Genomic DNA, 21,057 nt, shown 5'->3' on the forward strand with positions numbered 1-21,057 from the left:
TGTCTGATCCTCCATCAAACCCAATTCCCAACAAACAATAATAATTTCCATCGTTTCAATCATTTTATTGGGGATCCTTGAATAGTTGAATTAGAAGAAAAGCATGAAACAAAGGAAAGAAAAGTATTAGGACGGACTCATTTGTCTTCTCAAGTGCACATTGTGGCAAACACATAATTTTGATATTAGAAAGTAAAACTATAATTTGAGAACAAAAATATTACAATCAGAAGAAACCCATACATCCTAATTCTACTACTGCTTGTCAAAATGCAGGTTCCTTAAGAACACGAGAGCGTTACTCAATGATAAACCAAACACAACCGCTAGCTTCATTCTTGCTTGGATCAAGAATGCATGAACTCCAAGACTCTAAGAGACAGGACTTACATTAACCCTCCTCGCATAGTCGTTTGAGTATTGATAACCCATGTTCAGGAGAGAGATTTCCTGTTATCACCTGCTATAAAGATATACACACAAAACCGTAAGAAACTCACAATTTTCCGCCATCACTTTGAAAACACAACTACTCATTAGTTATATCTTCCGTGATTAGCTTACCTATATACAATTCCACATTTACATTGACAATGAGAAAGGATCTCGAGATTCGTAGATGATAGCTTTAAATGTTTATATATATGCTCACAATGAAAGTAACATAATTAAACTAGCCAACAAAAAGTCGAATTGAACTGTCACATGACCTAATCGCAGCTAAGAACCTAATTAATTACCTAAGCCAGTGAAACTAGTTGTGAGAAGTTCAAATTCTTAAACTTAATCATCATTAACGGATCATGCTTCAGAACTTTAGGCTACAGAAATAACACGTACTTGTACGGGGAAGCCTCTCGACTCTGGCTTGGCGGCTGGCTTTAGATCAAACGAGCCTTTGAACACTTGAAGTAGCATTTAAAGCTCATTCTTCAGTTTCTCTGCTTCTTTCTCAATCTTAGATAATTCTTCTTCTGCAATAACTAGCCCCTGCTCAGATTTCTCAAGATCAACCTTTTGTCTAGCAACAGTCATCTCCAATAACTCAATTTTCTCCTTAAGATCAGTAATCTCAGATTCCATATCGTGCAATCTACTATTGCTTCCTTCCAGCTGCTTTGTCACAGATACCAGAGATACCGAGGCAGATCTCTCCAGCATGTTAGCTTCTTCCAACCGTTTCTCCAATTCTTTCGCTTTGTTTTGCCACTCATCAGCAGAGCCATGCGCATAAGTTTCTGCTATCTTAGCAGCTTCTAAATCAACATTAAGCTGCTCAATGGTCATCTCAAGTTCCTTGACCTTTGCTTCAAAACTTCTCGCTTTCTCAAGCTCTCTTTCTAGAACCACTATTTCCGCTCCTAATTTTGAAGCAATCTCATTCTTGGATATGGTTTCCTTCTCTCGGGTTGAATCAAGCAAAGCCTAAAATCTTATCAACTCTGATGACAAGATTTCAACTTTCTCTGCATGAATTGCAGCTATCTTAGTAGCATCATCTGCTTGACTCAAAACCTTACTCTTGGCATCATTAGCAGCAGCCAATTCTTGATTGGCCTAGAGCAGCTGAATCCGAAGCATGCTGGCTCTTGACGTTTTCGAGTTCTTTCTTCCATTCCTCTTCTTTTCTCTGAACCGCCTCTATACCCGCCTCAACAGCCTCAAATTTCTCAATTTCAAACTTCTCTTGAGCAGTTTTAAAAGCCTCATCTAGTTTCCCGGACGCCTCTTCAGCCGAGTGATGCTATCAGCTCATTTGCTTTCCTCAAATCTTCCTTGATTTGAACTGAACGAGGTTGTGATTCTGATCCTTTCACAGCCCGTGTTTGAGTTTTCTGACAACAACAAGAAATATCATCAACAGTTGCAGCGTAGTGTGGCAACACAAACACAACTTAACAGCAACAAAACAAGTGCTTCCTCAATTCAAGATAACGAAAAAGATACAAGTACTGGGATGCATACTTCTAGTGGGGTTAGAACTTTGGGCGACCTCTTTTCAGTAGAAGAAGGCTTTGAGTTAGAAGAAGAGCGCTCGAGGGAATGCCGTGACTGTTGAGTAGGTGAAGGAGAGTTAGACTCAGATTTAGTCACCAACCGAGTCAGTTTACCTACTCGCAGAGATGATTTTCCCAAAGGAGTTTCAGATAAACCAGTCCTGCTTCACAAAAACAACAAAGTCTCATCAAGCAAAAGCAAAAGAAGACACATGAGAAATTGATTACATGAAAAAAAAAAATTCCAGGAGCCAACAAAGATAACATTGATAAAGTCCATCAAAATCAATACATATAACAATTTCCAGAGTGGGTGATTCTCTAATATGAACTTCTACAAACAGTCACAGTCACAGTCACAGACATATTTGCTTTTAACTACACAAGCATAAAAAATTCACTAATGTGTTGCAGCTAAAAGACATATGTATCACCTGAAACAAGAACTTAACAGAAGAAGAAGACAACACTTGAATAAGAACACGACATGCCCATTGTATTTAATAATAAGATTTTGAAAGAAGTAGAGAGAAACGAACAAAGAAAATAAAACCAGATCGGAATTCTAATCGACGGAATATTTCCACCGACGTGATTATTGAAACTTAGGAATAAGAAAAACGCTTACTTGATCTTAGAAGAAGCCATAGTCACAGACACAGTCTCCGTTATCGCTGGGCTTGTTGCTGCTGGGATCAATAATGCAATGAGATGTAATTTACATTAGAGGCGGATGAAGGAACTATGAGAGAATTGAGACAAAACACTACTAAAACTGTCCGAATCTTGTTTTGAAGCTGAAAAAAGTCAAAGTTGTTTCCATTTTTTTGCGTAAAGATGAAGAAGAGAAAGAGAGAGAGAGACAATGATGTTGATCATCTCAGATGAACTAACACTAGTAGTAAGTAGTAACGTAAAATGAATTATAGAAGTTGGCGAGGTCTCAAGACTCCACACTCCTCCCCAAAAAAAGCGAACTAGAACGACTAAAGCTATCTAAAAACCAAATATACTAGTAGTAGTAGAAGATAATTACCGATTTATTGAATTATCATCATCATAAATAGTGGGGAATTATAAAGACTTATTATTAGCCAAAAAAATATCGATCCTTTAAGATGATTTGTTTGTTTCTGTCATCAAATCATAAACCAAAGTTTTTTTTTAGCAATGCGAAATAGAAATTTTGTGGTAATTGATGGCTATGATAAAATATGTCAAAAAGATACTCCCTCTGTTTCATATTAATTGTCATTTTAGTCTAAAAAAATTGTTACAAAATAAGTATTATTTTGTATTTCCAATGTAAATGTTTGGTAAATTTTCCAAATTTATCCCTAACAATTTAATGTATTGACCGATAGAAAAAAATAAATGATATATTATAAAGGGTAAAATAAAAAATTTAATAATTTTCTTAATATGTGTGAAAAGTCACAAAATGACACTTAATATGAAACAGAGGGAGTAATGATGAAGATGTGAGCCAATTTCTTTGCAACTGTAATCATAATAATCAAATTTTCAAAATATATTTTGATTAATTACCAAACTTTTTTTTCTCTATCTACAATTGCAGTCAACCAAATTTTTTTACCTTCCCAAAAAAAATCTTTTCATTAATAATGTTTTGTTGAATCTTCTTAATTAGCTAAGCTACCAATCGACAAAATAATGTAATTGAGCCCAGTGGGCCATTATGTATTCAAATCCATTAATTAACCGCAAGAAGGACTGAAGTCTAAAAATAAAAACTCAATTCGGATAAAACTAAAACTAAAATTTTAGTAAAAATACTACAAAACTAAAATTTTAAACATTTTAAACACTACGGGTCTGATTGGTAACGTAGCCAAAGCTGTACTGTACGTGAAAGCTGAGAGTAAAGCTTTTAATAAAGTTTTTGGTAAAGTTTTTGTGATTGGTAAAAAATCAAAGCGGATACTTTGCGTAGGTTTACCAATCAATACCTACATCCCTCCCCCCTCCAAAAATTATACTTAAAAAAAAATCAACTGTTGTGTTTCTAATATTTTTGAAAAAAAATTGTATGGTATTTTTGAAAAATTATCAAAATAAAATTGTCAAAATATATTTATGATTTCTGCTATAATTTGATAATTCTTAAAAAGGAAAAAAAGAAAAGAAAAAAAAAAGATACTAGTATATCATAAAGAAACATTAGGTGGTGAGTGCGACCCATGTGGATGTCGTCGATTCACGTGTGCCGTCCCAGTTGCATTTAGTTGTCGGCAGCACGGTGCAGTAAACTAGATTTTTCTGGTTTTGTAATTGTTTTGCATGAATCTATGCGTGAAATCCGGGTAACTTATACAAAGCTGCTATTAGTGAACTAATCTTTAATGAAATAGTAAATACAAACGGTTTTTTATTTTTCTTTTTGTCAAAACAAACGTTTCTTGATAAGGCAGTAAAATTCGGATTTTTATCTCCTCTTTATCAGCAAGTTATTGTTGACCTTATCTTTTATCGCAAATAAATAATATAATATAATAATAATAAAAAGAGACGTTTCGGGTAAGATTCGACAGCGGCGTGAAAATCTAGGGAGTAGTACCTCAGACCTAATCTTACCTCAGGCTCTTCTTTTATAAGAAAAGCCTCGTCTCGTTTAAACTTCATTCTTTCTACTTTGGTTGTTTAAACTTCATTTTTTTCTAGATCTGTTCTATAATTTTCGTTCGAAGGCTTAGTCTTTTCTTTTTCTCCTTTTTGGTTTGATTTTTCTCATCATAAGCCATCTTCTCTTCAGTTAATCTAACTTACTTAGAGCATAAACTTTCAATTTCTTCCTCTCAAAACATGGCTCACGGTGGCCAATATCTGCTGGTGGCCAGTCTTGAGGTATCTCGACTCCTCTTTCACCGCCGCCGTCGTCGTCGCCGCCGCCAATTCCGCCGTAGCAATCACAATCACAGCAACCTGCCCAACAAGTTATAGGTCCATTGGAGACATTTAGGCCTCGTCCAGTTATCCATTTAGGCCTGGTCCAGGGATCCAAAATAGGAGGAATGACCCAATTTGTTACTACTACTCATACAGGCCCGTTTTCCGCAGGCCCAACCAAATTTCGTTCCCTTAAAAAGGGAGGTCGCATTGGATTTAGCTTTAGGTTTTGTTGCTCTCTTTAGCCTTCCGTTGGTAAGCTTCCATTTGTACTCTGTACTGTATCTGATTGATTTTGTGTTTTAGGGTTTTGCTCTTAGTTTCTATTTCTGGCGTCATTTCGAGAATTTGTTGGTTTCCATGTCTGATGGAATCAGATTTGATTTTTTTTTTTCTTTCTAGTTTTTTTTTTGAGAATTTGTACTCTGGACCGTATCTGATTTTGTGTTTTAGGGTTTTGTATTTCTGGCGTCATTTCGAGAATTTGTGGGTTTCCATGTCTGATGGAATCAGATTTGATTTTTTTTTTTTTCTTTCTAGTTTTTTTTTGAGAATTTGTACTCTGCACCGTATCTGATTTTGTGTTTTAGGGTTTTGTATTTCTGGCGTCATTTCGAGAATTTGTGGGTTTCCATGTCTGATGGAATCAGATTTGATTTTTGTTTTTTAGGTTTTGTTCTCGCAGTTGTTCTGGCCGGTTCTCCTTCACGGTAAGCTTTTTTTATTTATTCGTTTCTAGAATTTCTATTTATGTTAGATTGGATCTCTTGTAATGTGGTGGGTTTGTGTTTTTTTTTGGTTATAAGGACTTGATTGACTCCATGGATACTTGGAGGGATACTGCCCCTCATATCCTTCCTCCAGTCGTCATCCAATTGGGTGACACGTGCTGGGCTGTCTCCTACATCCATCAAATGGAAGCTACTGTGAGGTTACAACCAAATCTGAATCTGCCCGTAGATCAACATCTGTCTATTCAAGAATTCATAAATATCCTTCCGAGAGGTTACAGGGAATACCATGGTACCATCCATGGTAGTTCATACGCCATAGATACCCTTACTAGGCTAGGCACTGTACTCGACACAGTGTGCCCTCTAACTTTTGCGCTTGATACCCCTGGACGAACTCCACAGGTAATTATTTTAATTTCAAATAGCTATCTTGTCATGTCTCTGTGTTTGAATATTATTTACAGGTCACTCACAATTTTTTTTTTATTTTTTTTTATTAGCATCCCCGTGTGAAACGATTTTATCTTGCGGAGATGGATCCCCACTACTTGGCCTGGTATCAACACGAGTATGAAGAGTTTGGTAGTGATTTATTTGAACATCTACTTGAAGAGCGTGCCAAAATTACTCCTGTGACTATTAGGATTCCTAGCTGTGGTAGCTTCGAGACTTGTGCAACAATGGTAAGTTTTTTTTGTTTGAAAGTTTTGTTAGAGACATTTTTAAATTTAAATGAAATTATTGGTTAAATAATTAACTAATGTCAATGTTTACAGGGTACGGTTTACGATCCATCCGATGATGAGCTTGCTTATGCTAACATGATGGAATACGGTCACTTTTTACTACTTCTTGGGCCTGTCATTATTGATGGTGTCCCTTGTTGGGAGTGTCAAGACTCTTCGGGATATTCAGTGAACGGGCGAGTCTACATTCGGCGTAAGTGCGAAGCGATTTAGTGACTGAGTTCATCCACATGCAGGTAAGTATCGTTTAAGATTTTAGTATTTCTTTCATCAATTTTTTTTTTGAAGTTTTAAAATTTGAATATTTTACTGAATACGTGTTTTTTTTTCCCAGGTATGATATGGTCGTGGTGGTACGACGGGACCTAGTATTTATAGTTAAATATTATGGTTTCATTTGTCGTTGCACAAACAAGAAAATATTATGGTTTCATTTATTAGTTTGGTAGTTTAATATTTGTTGTAATCTCGTGGACCTTTTGTCACAATCTGTATAATGACTTTCTGTTTTTTCGTTTGGTTGTAGTTATCATTATCGTTATTTATTTTATCTTCCTTTTGAGACGTAGGTAAAAAAAGAAATAGTAATAAAAATATCACTATGTTTTTATAATGATTAAATGGCCTTTTTTTGGCCACGAGAAAGAAAGAAAACAAACTCGGATGGTATAAAGTAAATTTGTTTTTGTATTAAATTGTATTTTCGAATATGTAGAGTGCGAGTCAAAATATCAACCTGTCCAAATTTGTTTTTCTATTAAAGTAATTTATTGAAACCTCTTATATCATAGTTATTTGGAACAACATTACACAACTTTACATTGAACACATCATTTACTAGTAGCACCACTGGTTCTGTTCTTCTCTTTCAACCAAACGGTTCCAAAGAAGAATCAGCAGACGGTTTCATTTCACTATAAACCAAACCAAGCTCGTCTTATATCTCTTCCCATCTAGGATGAGCCTTATCTCCAACGAGAAACACATAGAAGCTCATCTTTGAGTTCAACCCAACTGCAACCAGGCTCCTTCTTAAGTTTAAAGCCTCTCATACTTCTTCTCAAATCTGAAACCTGAGAAACCTTTTTCCACATTCCTGCATCTGCGTATACATTTGATAAAAAAAGTATAAGCTGAAGAATCTTGTGGATCCAATCTCAACAGAGTCTTCTGCAATCTCTACACTTTTTCTATGTATCGTGCAGACTCCTAACAGGGTTCCCCATATAACATCGTCTGCTTCGAATGGCATCTCTCGAATAAGCTCTAATATGCTTTCCTGACTTTTCCGGATTTTCCTAAGATATCTACCATGTTCAAGTAATGAGGTAGCTGAGGATCCAAGCAATAATCTCTCTTCATCATGTAGAAGTACTCTAGTCCTTTGTCAATTAGACCCATATGAGCACAAGCTCGGAGTATCGATATGAAAGTTACATGATTCGGTTTTATGTTTTCTACTAATCATTCTCTCAAACAGTTGTATGGCTTCCTCTCCTTTCCCATGATGTGCATATCCGCAAATCATGGCGTTCCAGGTCACGAAATCTCTTCTCCGTGCCTTCTCAAACATCAATCTTGAATCATGAAGATCTCCACATTTCGAGTACATGTCAACGAGGGTGCTGCAGATATACACATCAGATTGCAATTCTTTCTTGATGACATGAGCATGAATCTGTTTACCTAATCCAGTGGAAGCTAGATTCGCACAGGTATCAAGAACAGTTGCATAAGTAAATTTGTCAGGAGTTATACCCATCTCCATCTTCCGGGTAAAAAGCATCTGAGCATCCTCGCTTTGTTCCTTCAAAACATATCCGGAAATGATTGAATTCCATGAAACACACATTTCCTGCTGCCTCTTATTGTGCATGTTTTCAAGCTCTTCGGAGACATCGGCTCCTAAATACAATCGACTATGTATCTTCTCCGCTTCTTCTATCATTCCACACTTTGAATACATATCAATCAGAGAGCATCCAACAGAGGAATTAGAAGTCATTCCTGATTTGACAATGCTGGAATGAATCTCCATACCGTAACCCAAAGAACCACCAGCACAAGCTTTCAATACGCTTCCATAGGTAAACTCATCAGGTTCAATCCTAGAACGGAGCATTGAGACAAAAAGAGAAATTGTTTCACATCCTTTTCCGTTCTGTTCATGTGCTGCTATGATCGCATTCCAAGACACAGCATCTCTTCTTCTCATCTCATCAAATACACGAAAGGCCTCAGACAGAGCTTGACATTTACCATACATGTCAATAGCAGCATTTGCAACACAAACATCTACCGATAAGTTGCTTTTTATCGCCAAACCGTAAAGCTGAAGCCCTTCTGAAAGACCTTTCACCAAGGCACAAGCCCTGAACACTCCTGATAAACTTATTTCGTCGAAACCAAGACCCGACGACATGAGAAGGTGAAACAACCATAGAGCTTTGAAACCATGTTCTTCCTGCGAATAACCAGTAATCATTGCGTTATAAGATTGTCCATTAAGATTTTCTGACTTGTCAAACAAAATTTGAGCATCTTGCATATTATCACACTTTGCGTACATATCCAACGTTGCCGTCCTCACTATACCATCTGTTGCAAAATCTGACTTTAAGGCATGAGCATGTAACTGACCACCTAATCTCAATTCGGATAACGCAGCACATGACCTCAAGACGCTAGCGTAAATTGACTGGCTCACTCCAGCATTTACCTTTTGCATCTCCTTAAAAAACTTCAAAGCAAGGGACAACAAGTTATTCTGAACACAGCCAGCGATTATAGCACTCCAAGAGACAGAGTTCTTATCCGGAATACCTTGAAACACTCTAAGAGACTCGTAAAATCTCTTACCTTTTGCATACATATCCAACAAAGCACTTGCAGCAACCACATCAGTATCACAACCCACTTGAACAATAACCCCATGAATCTGCATTCCTAAACTGGTTTCTTCTAAAAAGGAACACACTTTAAGTATGATTGCAAAAGTTCTACCATCAAACTCAATACCTGCCCTCCCCATGTCAAGGAAAATCTCAATAGATTTCAAACTCTCACCGTTCTGTAGATACCCAGAAAGCATTGAGTTCCACGACACAACATCTCTCACAGGCATCATATCGAAGAACGAACTCGCTTTATCCATGTCATTACTCTTGGCGTAACCATTGATCATTTTGTTCCAAGAAACAACATCTCTCAGCGGCATTTTGTCGAACACCATAGAAGCAGACACGAAATCTCGAGAATTTGTGTAAACTTGAAGCAAACAGTTCAGCACGAACGTACTCGGACGAAACCCAGATAAGATCATATGAGCATGAGCTTGCTTTCCCAGCTCTAATGCTCCTTGCTTGGCACATTCCTTGAAAACAAACGAAAAGTTGGTCGTGCTAGCTGAGTTCAGTTGAGTCACAAAATCCGTGAAATAAGAAAACATTGGAACTCTTCGGTATGAAAATTTCTCTGGAAGACATCGTTTGAATGAAACCACTGCTCTGGTCATATGCAAGAATCTGAGATACTCCGCCATGAGTCATAAAACTCAGCCGTGATATCTATGGCGGGATTGAAACGATTACAACTGGTTCGGTTTACTCGGTTTAAAAAATAATGTAAACCGACTGAAACCGATTATCAATTAGCCTGCAACCCAACCGGTTTAATAAAATTAGATTATTATTAAGCCTAATCTCATTAAAATTCACAATTTTTTTTTTCGGTTATTAAATAAATAACTAAATATTTATAAATATATAATAATAAAAAATCGACTCAAGTGTGATATGTATTTTTGGCTTCTTCTTCGTTCCTTTAACAATTTGTTTTGCTTCATTAACAAAGAAAAAAAAAATCAAGAACAGAGGAAGAAAAAAAAAGTAGAGCAATGTGCATTACGAGTGTATTTTGGCCTCATTATCACCATTAGAAGTCTCCATCAATGTCGACCTAATGAACTTCCCCGAACCAGTCGTTGCGTTACGAGAAAATTTAACTTCTCTCTCAGCACAATATACAGTGAAGAAACGAGGAATGTTTCTTTGTTCACAAGAAACGATGGAGAACACCGGATTCTTAGAGTCAGGTGCCGCGGAATCCAGACTCGTAAACAGAGGTACTCAAGATATTACGAGATTGGTAGCCGACTTCTATGTCACCTCGCGGACTTTGCTGCTGAGGTTGCATTTTTTAGCGCCCAGTTTCCTCTAGACCGTCTCAAGGCCATTGGTTACTCTTATTGCTTGACCTAACTAATCTTGTTCAGTTTTAAAAAGAATAAAATAATGAGTAAATGCTATTAATGTATTAAAAAAATAAATACATATAAATATTGTGCAAGTAATTAATTTTGAGATATGTTTTTTAAAATATCAATATAAAATACATGAATATATATTTTTTTGTTAATACAAGTACTTATATGCGTAATGGACTAAATATATTAAATATAAGTAAACTATGTGGGCTTTGTATTACCAAAATTCATCTAAACAAAGTGTACACATATATAGCTAGTTACAAATTATTCTTTTGTTAAATTTAATTAATTTGGAGATATGTTTTTTAAAATGATCAATATAAAATACATGAATATATATATATATATATACATATATTTGGTTAATATAAGTACAATATATTAAATATATTAAATTTAAGTAAACTATGTGAGCTTTGTATTACCAAAATTCATCTAAACAAAGTGTACACATAGTACACATATATAGTTAGTTACAAATTACTTAAAACTTTTTATTTTGTAAATTAGATGATTAATCCTTTGTAAAATATAATATATACATAAGATTTAATGTTATACATTTTTTTTTGTAAACATTATATATTCCCTTTATTTTTACTGCAGCAAAATGCAAAATATTAATTTATTATCATGATTTTAGAGGCAAGTCATGAATTGCTTTTATATCACAAAGTCCTGATACGAAACAAACATCAAGCTCATCCTACTAATATTAGGAGATTGAAGAAAACGTATATCTTTTTGTAAAAATTATTTTTGCCTTAATTTTCTGGACAATCTTAATGGTTATTAGTTCTTTTGTATATTTAGGCCCAAACTAATAATATTTTGTCGGCCCATATAATTAATAGGGTACAAATATTTTGTCGGCCCATACTATCCAATCCAGAGTATCTATCTATTGTTTTTCTTTGACAATCGAGTATCTATCTATTTATTAGTTCTCTGGTATATACTTAGGCCAAAAATACAGAGTCAACAAAGTCGTTGTAGTATAGTGGTAAGTATTCCCGCCTGTCACGCTGGTGACCCGGGTTCGATCCCCGGCAACGGCGTTAACTTTTTCATTACGTGTCATTATATTATATCCTTTGTGTACGAATGCATACGATTTTCCCTCTGCAATTTTTTTTTTTTTTTTGTACTTTTTTTTCTCTGAAACACAACAATGGCGTCGACGACGAAGCCCGGTCCCGCAATCAACCTTGAAGAAGAGGCGGAAGGCGACGGTGTACCCGTAGACGATTCGATTTTCATACCGGAGGCTGCGAGTTTGCTCGTTTGTTACTCTCCGTTCGACGACAGGGACATCAATTGCAATCCTTATTTCCCATTCTCAGGACCAATTTCAGATTCTGGATCAGGTTCTTACTCGGATTCAGAACCCGATCCGTACATATGTCCCATCGATTTCTTCGATCGAGAGTCTTCTTCCGAGGTTGACGCGTCTGAGTACTTGGAATCGGAAGGGCTGACCTCCGGTGATTTCAATATTTGGGGATTTTATGACCCCAAGGAAGACGAAGATGAGATAGTTTTGGGATCTATATGTGTATCTGGATCCGGTTCAGGATCCGTGTCGGATCAGCAACCGGGTGAGCAAGGGCTTCGAGTGACCGGTATCGATTCGGATTCCGATTCCGATTATGAAGATGACGTGTTTGGTTATACCTCAGAGGATAGTGGGAATAGAGCAAATGATTCGGGTCGGGTCGAGGTTGGTACGGGTCTCCCTCCTGTGTGGGATGATGTCTTCGGAGAGGAAACTGTCTTGGCTGATGAAGAATGGGAGGAAGTGCAGAACGCAATTAACTGGACGGTTAGGGAGTTTGGTAGACCTGAAGAAGAAGAAGAAGAAGAAGAAGAAGAAGAAGGGGAAGATGAATTGTCTTCACTATCAAGGGATGATGATGAAGAAGAGCATGAACTGGACTGGCAGGTTTTGTTAACTGTTAACAATGTTGTTAATTATATAGAACAAGCTGAAGGAATCTTGATAAACCCTGATGATATAGATCCGAGTTATTACCTGTATCTAGCTAGTTTGGATGAATATGATGATGAAAACCATAGTGGACATTATGATGCTGATGCTATTCTTGGGCAAATGTTTGATAACGAGACTGGAATCTGGGGAAATCCTCCAGCAGCTAAAAGTGTTATTGAGGATCTTCCAGTTGTGGAACTTACAGTGGAAGAATTAAGCAAGGGGAACATTGTTTGTGCGGTGTGTAAAGATGAAATTGTAGTGGAGGAGAAAGTGAGGAGGCTTCCTTGTAGTCATTTATATCATGGAGACTGTATTATGCCTTGGTTAGGGATAAGGAATACTTGCCCTGTTTGTCGGTATGAGTTGCCTACTGATGATCTTGAGTATGAAAGGCATAAGAGCTCACAAAGGAGCGATTCCGGTTTGCCAAGGAACTTACCTATAGTTAATTGAATTTGAAGTATCTGTTGTTCATGTTAATTAGCCAGGCAAGATCCTTAAACCACTTTATTTTTATGGTAAGCACTTACCGTGAATGTGATAGTGAAGTATCTGTTGTTCATGTTGTAAATGTAAATATTCCTATTTTGTGAAATAAATCATGTTAAACTTGGAACCCATAATGTTCCAAGTGTTTGTTCTGAAGTTAATCTTCTTCAAAGTTGTAGTCATTGATCTGGATAGATCAGTACTATAAAGTTACCCTTTTGTAATGGCTTCGATTATACACCTCTGCGATGCTTACTTGTTCTCTCAGTGTTGTTGCAGCAGGACTCCAGCGTTTCTTACAGATTCGATGGAGTTTGTAAAAGTAATATAATGTCTACGCGCGCCCTGTCGCACTGGTATGTTATGCTATATGTCTGATTTGATTGTTAGTTTTTTTGGTTTTCCCCTATATGATTTAGAGAACAAATCAGCTGTAATCTGTATATGACTGTACTGTATATAGTCTCTTGTCAACCCGACAAAATGTTGAAACAGGTTCGCATCTCTTTTGTTTAAACAAGTCGGAGACTCTTGTTGTCTGTGATACTTACTCTTTTTATTGGGAAAAACACTGAACATCGTGATGTTTTTTGTTTATGAGAACTACATGCCGTTTGTCGTATAATTGAATTAGGCCTCATATGTCATATGGCCCAAATATCAGCCTGTTATACTAAAGCCCAACTAATAAGAAAAAGAGAGAATTAAGGGGTGTGATATATAAAATAAATGAAAATAAAAGGTGTGAATGTGAAATTAAAAAACGTTTTTGATTTGTCAATTGATCATTTGATCGCATCGCACCGACGCGGAAAGCTGTGGTCTCCTCACTCGTCGCGTCAGTCGTCGTCACCATCCTCTCTCCATTACATAATTTTTGTAATTAATTATAAGTTAGTTACCACTGCACTAAATTAGTTTATTTCATATTTTAGTAAGATTATATGATTATATATATTAACGTGTTTTTTTCTTCACTAAAATTAAATGTTTGAGATCTATCCGTCACACTCCAGAGGTTGTGTTAACTCAGTCATCTGTGTCTCTGGGACAAAAAGCAAAGAAGAACCTCACCGACGAATCGAAAATTTCCCGATCTGGAAAACAACTGACGTGAAGTGTATCGGTTTATAAATGGCGGTGGCCTTCCGTGGAGGCCGAGGCGGTGTCGGATCCGGCCAATCTACCGGACTTCGTAGTTTCTTCTCTTACCGGATCTTTATCTCCGCTTTGTTCTCTTTCCTCTTCCTCGCCACTTTCTCCGTCGTTCTCAACTCTTCTCGTCATCAACCTCCTCAGGATCATGTACGCATCTCCCTATCTCTTTAGCTCCTTGATTTAATATGCTTTTTTGATCTGATTTTGCAATGAATCGGTTCTTTTGAATCTTAATCTGAGCTTCTTCTTCGTATTTGTTGTTTTAGACATTGCCGAGTATGGGAAACGCATATATGCAGAGGACGTTTTTGGCTTTACAATCGGATCCATTGAAAACGAGGTTGGATCTGATACACAAGCAAGCCACTGATCATCTCACACTTGTCAATGCTTATGCTGCTTACGCTAGAAAGCTTAAGCTTGATGCTTCCAAGCAGCTTAAGCTCTTTGAAGATTTGGCTATCAACTTCTCTGATTTGCAGTCAAAGCCAGGTTTGAAATCTTCTGTCTCTGACAACGGCAATGCTCTTGAGGAGGATACGTTTAGAGTGCTTGAGAAAGAAGTGAAAGATAAGGTGAAGACAGCTAGGATGATGATCGTTGAGTCTAAAGAGAGTTATGATACACAGCTTAAGATCCAGAAGTTGAAAGATACGATCTTTGCTGTTCAAGAACAGTTGACTAAAGCAAAGAAAAATGGTGCTGTTGCAAGCTTGATTTCAGCCAAGTCTGTTCCTAAAAGTCTTCATTGTTTGGCTATGAGGCTTGTAGGAGAGAGGATCTCAAATCCTGAGAAGTACAAGGATGCTTCACCTGATCCAGCTGCAGAGGATCCAACTCTTTACCACTATGCGATTTTCTCTGACAATGTGATTGCTGTCTCTGTTGTGGTGAGATCTGTTGTGATGAATGCTGAGGAGCCATGGAAGCATGTCTTCCATGTGGTGACCGATCGAATGAATCTTGCAGCCATGAAGGTCTGGTTCAAGATGCGTCCTTTAGACCGTGGTGCTCATATTGAGATCAAATCCGTGGAGGACTTCAAGTTCTTGAACTCTTCATATGCACCTGTCTTGAGGCAGCTTGAGTCTGCCAAGTTGCAGAAGTTTTACTTCGAGAATCAAGCTGAGAACGCAACTAAGGATTCACATAACCTCAAGTTCAAGAACCCGAAATATCTCTCGATGTTGAACCATCTCAGGTTTTACTTACCAGAGATGTATCCGAAGCTGAATAAGATTTTGTTCTTGGACGATGATGTTGTGGTGCAGAAAGACGTGACTGGTTTATGGAAAATCAACTTGGATGGCAAGGTGAATGGAGCTGTTGAGACATGCTTTGGCTCTTTCCATCGTTATGGTCAATACTTAAACTTCACTCATCCTTTGATCAAAGAGAGCTTTAATCCCAATGCTTGTGCTTGGGCCTTTGGAATGAATATATTCGATCTCAATGCCTGGAGGCGCGAGAAATGCACCGATCAATACCATTACTGGCAGAACTTGGTAAGTTAATGGTATAATGTATGGTTCTTTCTTAGTAACTTAGACATATCAAAGCTCCTGATGTGCGCTTACATCCTGTTGTTTTTTTTTCCGAGCAGAATGAAGACAGAACTCTATGGAAATTGGGAACTCTCCCTCCGGGATTGATCACATTCTATTCAAAGACGAAATCATTGGACAAATCATGGCATGTGCTTGGGTTAGGGTACAACCCGGGAGTGAGCATGGACGAGATCAGAAACGCAGCAGTGATCCATTACAATGGAAACATGAAACCATGGCTTGACATTGCAATGAACCAATACAAGTCTCTCTGGACGAAATATGTCGATAACGAAATGGAGTTTGTGCAGATGTGCAATTTTGGTCTCTAAAGAGAGCGATGGAAAAAAAAAACCAAACCAAAACCCGAGAGAGGAAAAAGAATACGGAGAAGAGGTAAACCTCGGATCGATTTGTTTCTGTCTTTCAGGGAAATTCTTTAACTGATACGTTTATCTTTTATATAGGGTTACAAAGTATTTTGCTTGTTCTTTTTTTTTTTTGTCATAGCTTTGGTCTCTTTATTTAAATTATGTAAACTCATCATCACAGCAATATGTTCTCCAACTCCAAGCTACAATGTCTGTCTTTGTTGTCTTTATTTCATACTAAGAATCATCAAGAATCATTCAAATATGTCCTCCTAAAAGGTTTATTCTTCCCTTTCTAGAATGTTCTCGCTCATAATATATATACATTATATAGGTTTGAACATAGAAGTGTGTGGCTCAAACTTGGCGGTTGAGTTATAATGTCAAAGGATTGGTTTGGTGATGAAATAGGATTTTGTTGGAGTGAACATGCTTCTGAATTTGTTTCTTGGCTCTAATGTCAAACGCTGTTTAAATTGCCATGTGTAATAATACTTGACAAACAGAATGATGTAAAAAGCGAACCGATTGAGAATTATTTCTCCAGAAATGGTTTGTAAATACATTCAAAACAAGAGTTATATTATATGAGTTGTAAATCAAAAGGGAATGAGAACAGAAGAATAAAACATTCCATAGTTTTTATGTGTGTAAATGTGAAGAAGATCCAATAGAAAACGAACGACTATCTCTACACACCACCACCAAGTCACCAACCCAACCCTTTTCTTACCTAACGCAGAGTGGCCAATTTTGACAATACTTTAAAAACGAGAAAGGGAATAATATTAATTATTAGTACTTTACTTAGTGGTGGTGCGAATCAGACCGTTCATTTGCTATATATCAATCTGATGCAAAAACAAAACCATCACTCATCTCAACAATCCCTTTTTACTTACCCTTCCTTCTTCTGCTTCCTCAGATCTTTTCCTCTTTATTTTTGTTTTCTTGGACAAATCTCAAAATCCATCTCTGACGAAAAAGTTAAAGCAGGTTTGTTTCTCCGATCATACTCACTTTCTCGTTTTTCCCAATCAATTTTTGTTTTTGCCATCTGATATCTCCAATCGCTTTTCGATATTAATGATGTACTCTACGAATATTTCGAAAAAAAACACTTTTTTTTTTTTGTATAATCCAGCAATATTGGTGTCACGATCTAGTATTTTAATTGAAAATCCTCATTGTTATTATGTTGTTTAGATCGCTATTTTGGTTCTAAAGGGTAATTCGACTCTTTGGCTCTTGGGATGTTGTTAGTGTATGCTTACGATCGATCGTAACAAATATCAGATTTGTCATATGTTAGATTTATTGATTCCTGTGTTCTAAGATGTTGAAGATCAAAATTAACATAGATTCTTAGATTTGAGATTTGTAAAAGGTGTTTATTAATTTTGGCAGAGAGAGAAGAAATCATGGCTGTTCAACCTACAAGAATAGGTCTAGCTGGACTAGCTGTGATGGGTCAGAACTTAGCTCTCAACATTGCTGAGAAAGGCTTCCCAATCTCTGTCTACAACAGAACAACTTCCAAAGTTGATGAGACCGTCGAACGTGCCAAAAAGGAAGGCAACCTTCCTCTTTACGGTTTCCATGACCCTGAGTCTTTTGTCAAATCGATTCAGAAGCCTCGTGTTATCATCATGCTTGTTAAGGCTGGTGCACCTGTTGACCAGACCATCAAGACCCTCTCTGCTTATTTGGAAAAGGGTGATTGCATTGTGGATGGTGGTAATGAATGGTATGAGAACACTGACAGGAGAGAAAAAGCTGTGGCTGAGAACGGTTTCCTTTACCTTGGAATGGGAGTTTCTGGTGGTGAAGAAGGTGCTCGTAATGGCCCATCTATGATGCCTGGAGGCTCTTTTGAAGCTTACAAGTATATTGAAGATATTGTTCTCAAGGTTGCTGCTCAGGTTAGGGATAGTGGTCCCTGTGTGACTTACATTGGTAAAGGCGGGTCTGGAAACTTTGTCAAAATGGTCCATAATGGGATTGAGTACGGTGATATGCAGCTGATCGCTGAAGCTTATGACGTCTTGAAGTCTGTTGGTAAGTTATCGAATGAGGAGCTTCACAGTGTCTTCACTGACTGGAACAAAGGTGAGCTTGAGAGTTTCTTGATTGAGATCACAGCTGACATTTTCGGGATCAAGGACGATAAGGGAGATGGGCATTTGGTTGACAAGGTTTTGGACAAAACCGGCATGAAAGGTACAGGAAAATGGACTGTGCAGCAAGCAGCTGAGCTATCTGTTCCTGCTCCCACCATTGAATCCTCACTTGATGCTAGGTTCCTCAGCGGGCTAAAAGATGAACGTGTGGAAGCAGCTAAAGTCTTCAAGGCAGGTGGGTTTGGTGATATCTTGACTGATCAAACCGTTGACAAGAAACAGCTCATCGATGACGTGAGGAAGGCTCTTTACGCATCCAAAATCTGCAGTTACGCACAAGGGATGAACCTGATCCGTGCCAAGAGCATGGAAAAGGGGTGGGGATTGAAGCTAGGTGAGTTAGCTAGAATCTGGAAAGGAGGGTGCATCATCAGAGCAATCTTTTTAGACAGGATCAAGCAAGCTTATGACAGGAACGCAGAGCTGGCTAACCTATTGGTCGACCCTGAGTTTGCGAAAGAGATCATCGAGAGACAGTCCGCTTGGAGAAGAGTTGTATGCTTAGCTATCAACTCAGGTATCAGCACGCCGGGTATGTCTGCGAGTCTCGCCTACTTTGATTCTTACAGGAGGGAGAGGTTGCCTGCAAATCTTGTCCAAGCGCAGAGAGATTACTTTGGAGCTCATACATATGAAAGGACTGATGTGGAAGGATCTTTCCATACCGAGTGGTTCAAGATTGCAAGACAATCCAAGATCTAGAGAAGATCTCTCTCTCCTCTTGTATTCTTCTTCTCCTTCAATAATAATTTTCACACAGAATGTTTCGTTCCCTCAATGTGTGATATATATACTGTTTGGCTTATTTTTATGATTGTAGAACTGAGTTTTCTCATCTTCTGTGTTCTCTCTTCTATTTCTCTATAAACCAATTTTAAACTGAGATCTTAATTTGGGTTATAATTTTTCCTTTTTAATGTTTATTAGATGGGCTTCGCTAGTTATTTTTTCGGCCCATAATCTGATTTTGATTAAGTGTTCTCTTATAAATACTCTCTCTCATCATCACTCTTCTTCTTCGTCACCCAAAAAAACAAGTTCAGAGAAACAGAGAGAGAGAAAAGAGAGGCGTTTCAATGGTGGCGACTAGAGAGCGCCGCTCACCTGTTGAGACTGTAGGACCGCGAAAATCCAAATATGAGATAACGATTATAACACCTATGTAAAACGATAGAAGAAAGGAGTAGAAGTAGATTCTCGGAGGCGAGATACGATCTCTTTCCTTAACCCACAATAGCTCCCGCAGTGTGGCGGTTTAGTGAGTACATGGATCCCAGGATACAACCGAGACGAGACCGTGTCACAACACTTGACTACGGACTCAAACGAACGTTGGCGCAAATGATACACTCTTAACGATAACACTTACGTTTTTGTAGTGAGAGAAAGAGGAGTGAGAGAGAGTTGGATTTTGTTTCAGAGTGTTTTTCTTCTCCGCAAGCGTGAAGATAATGAAACGAGAGAGCTATGTATTTATATGGAGAGGAGGACGAGATGCTCTCCACAAAATCTGGGCTCGTGGACTGATATCTCGGGACGTTGAGGAGTGGAGAGATGCGATCGAAGTCTCACACGTTGGCGAGATCTCCGGAATGACTTATTCTTCCGTTTGAGTTGATAAGGTTTCGACTTTGTTTGTTTTAAACACAACAAACTCGATTTGACTTTGCAAATAAATATTTTGAATATTATAAGTATACGTAACATGAAATGTAATATAAGTTGCAAATAAATTTACTCCAAAATATTAAACCAAGTCCGGTCCATGCAACGTAATTTCCTCATCCCATAATACTAGTTATAAGCTTTCAAGCTAACCACTTTGGAGATTAATTTCTCATTCATTATAACTTCGCTTTTGACAAGTAACTATACTATATTATAGTGCTCATTACAAGGAATCCAAAGAGTCCTTAAACTGGTCATTCCGATGACGAACGTCACCAGAAAAGTCACCGGAAAGTTGGCTAAAGCCATGTTGTCAAAAGTGTAGTTCCAACAATCCCCCACATGAATAGAATTTACCCTAAACATAGAAAGATTTTACTGGCTCAATAAAAAATAAAAGATAAAAGACTAGACTGACTAGACAGACTCGACTTTCAAGAGTGTATGCGAAAAATAACTGTGTCTGAGATAGTAGCATTTTTCAGCCTTGAACTACTCATAGTTAATATCTGTCGGATTTACTGGCCAGGAGGTGAACATGATGTCTTGAACCATCCGGATATTTATGTAAACCGAGACAACAGGTATAACCCAGCTTCTTTTTCTCGAAGAACCAAGTTCTCTATTGTGTTCGTTTTGGCCGTGAACATGCCTGGATTTCATGAGTGAAGTTGGAGAATATAGCCTTACATTTATTCTCCTAGAAACGGCCTGATTTCACACTCACTAGGTGATTCGCCATTAGCGTTTGTTTTAAGAAGTTTTCCTTTAGGAAATACTCCACTGATATATCAAAGCTTATGGACTTGATCATTAAAAGCATTGCTTAACCTTTAAAGACACAGGAAATACTGTTTTTCATCTTAGGAACTGGGCTGTGACTATTAGTCATACAGTACTCCAGATTGATTTTGTTTGATTTAGTTTTCCCTTTGAACCTAATTCTTGGGATCTCCAGTCATTTAGGTGGGGTTTCCATCAAACATCCTCTTATATTGTA

General features: G+C 37.6%; 4 protein-coding genes, 1 non-coding gene and 2 pseudogenes across 8 annotated transcripts; 5 read left to right on the forward strand and 2 right to left on the reverse strand.

Moving 5' to 3' along the window:
- Positions 1 to 160: 160 nt before the first annotated feature.
- LOC104744306 (WEB family protein At3g02930, chloroplastic-like) lies at positions 161 to 2,985 on the reverse strand (annotated as a pseudogene). Its single transcript, XR_015581712.1, has 4 exons — positions 2,626 to 2,985; positions 1,966 to 2,158; positions 841 to 1,835; positions 161 to 460 (listed from the first exon to the last, which is right to left on the reverse strand). The product of XR_015581712.1 is annotated as a WEB family protein At3g02930, chloroplastic-like (transcript).
- A 1,527-nt stretch (positions 2,986 to 4,512) lies between these two features.
- Positions 4,513 to 6,997, forward strand: LOC104744308 (uncharacterized). 2 transcript variants are annotated; one of them, XM_010465335.3, is made up of 6 exons: positions 4,513 to 5,159; positions 5,575 to 5,614; positions 5,711 to 6,040; positions 6,139 to 6,321; positions 6,415 to 6,620; positions 6,719 to 6,997. In XM_010465335.3, the coding sequence occupies exons 3-5, from the start codon at positions 5,726 to 5,728 to the stop codon at positions 6,595 to 6,597; spliced, it is 681 nt and encodes a 226-aa protein (XP_010463637.1). In that variant the 5' UTR covers positions 4,513 to 5,159; positions 5,575 to 5,614; positions 5,711 to 5,725; the 3' UTR covers positions 6,598 to 6,620; positions 6,719 to 6,997. The 2 variants fall into 2 exon arrangements, with proteins under 2 accessions (XP_010463637.1, XP_010463638.1); XM_010465336.3 differs by having other exon boundaries at positions 4,534 to 5,159; positions 5,555 to 5,614.
- A 118-nt stretch (positions 6,998 to 7,115) lies between these two features.
- On the reverse strand, positions 7,116 to 9,969 carry LOC104744307 (pentatricopeptide repeat-containing protein At3g02330, mitochondrial pseudogene; annotated as a pseudogene).
- Positions 9,970 to 11,637: 1,668 nt separating this feature from the next.
- On the forward strand, positions 11,638 to 11,709 carry TRNAD-GUC (transfer RNA aspartic acid (anticodon GUC)). The gene has a single exon. It is a non-coding gene; the product is annotated as a tRNA-Asp (tRNA).
- Positions 11,664 to 13,289, forward strand: LOC104744309 (uncharacterized). Its single transcript, XM_010465337.3, has one exon. It carries the CDS (start codon positions 11,823 to 11,825, stop codon positions 13,095 to 13,097), a length of 1,275 nt encoding a protein of 424 aa, XP_010463639.2. The 5' UTR covers positions 11,664 to 11,822; the 3' UTR covers positions 13,098 to 13,289.
- Positions 13,290 to 13,853: 564 nt separating this feature from the next.
- Positions 13,854 to 16,847, forward strand: GAUT9 (galacturonosyltransferase 9). 2 transcript variants are annotated; one of them, XR_760629.3, is made up of 4 exons: positions 13,931 to 14,438; positions 14,558 to 15,796; positions 15,895 to 16,234; positions 16,544 to 16,847. XR_760629.3 is itself a non-coding variant. In XM_010465338.3 (3 exons), the coding sequence occupies exons 1-3, from the start codon at positions 14,268 to 14,270 to the stop codon at positions 16,168 to 16,170; spliced, it is 1,686 nt and encodes a 561-aa protein (XP_010463640.1). In that variant the 5' UTR covers positions 13,854 to 14,267; the 3' UTR covers positions 16,171 to 16,472. The 2 variants fall into 2 exon arrangements, 1 of the variants encoding a protein (XP_010463640.1); XM_010465338.3 differs by lacking the exon at positions 16,544 to 16,847 and having other exon boundaries at positions 13,854 to 14,438; positions 15,895 to 16,472.
- A 34-nt stretch (positions 16,848 to 16,881) lies between these two features.
- Positions 16,882 to 19,272, forward strand: LOC104744311 (6-phosphogluconate dehydrogenase, decarboxylating 2). The gene is made up of 2 exons (XM_010465339.3): positions 16,882 to 17,205; positions 17,617 to 19,272. The coding sequence occupies exons 1-2, from the start codon at positions 17,064 to 17,066 to the stop codon at positions 19,089 to 19,091; spliced, it is 1,617 nt and encodes a 538-aa protein (XP_010463641.1). The 5' UTR covers positions 16,882 to 17,063; the 3' UTR covers positions 19,092 to 19,272.
- The last annotated feature ends 1,785 nt before the right edge of the window (positions 19,273 to 21,057 follow it).

This window comes from Camelina sativa, chromosome 15 (genome assembly GCF_030686135.1).
Source record: "Camelina sativa cultivar CO46 ecotype springtype chromosome 15, ASM3068613v1".
NCBI lineage: Eukaryota > Viridiplantae > Streptophyta > Magnoliopsida > Brassicales > Brassicaceae > Camelina > Camelina sativa.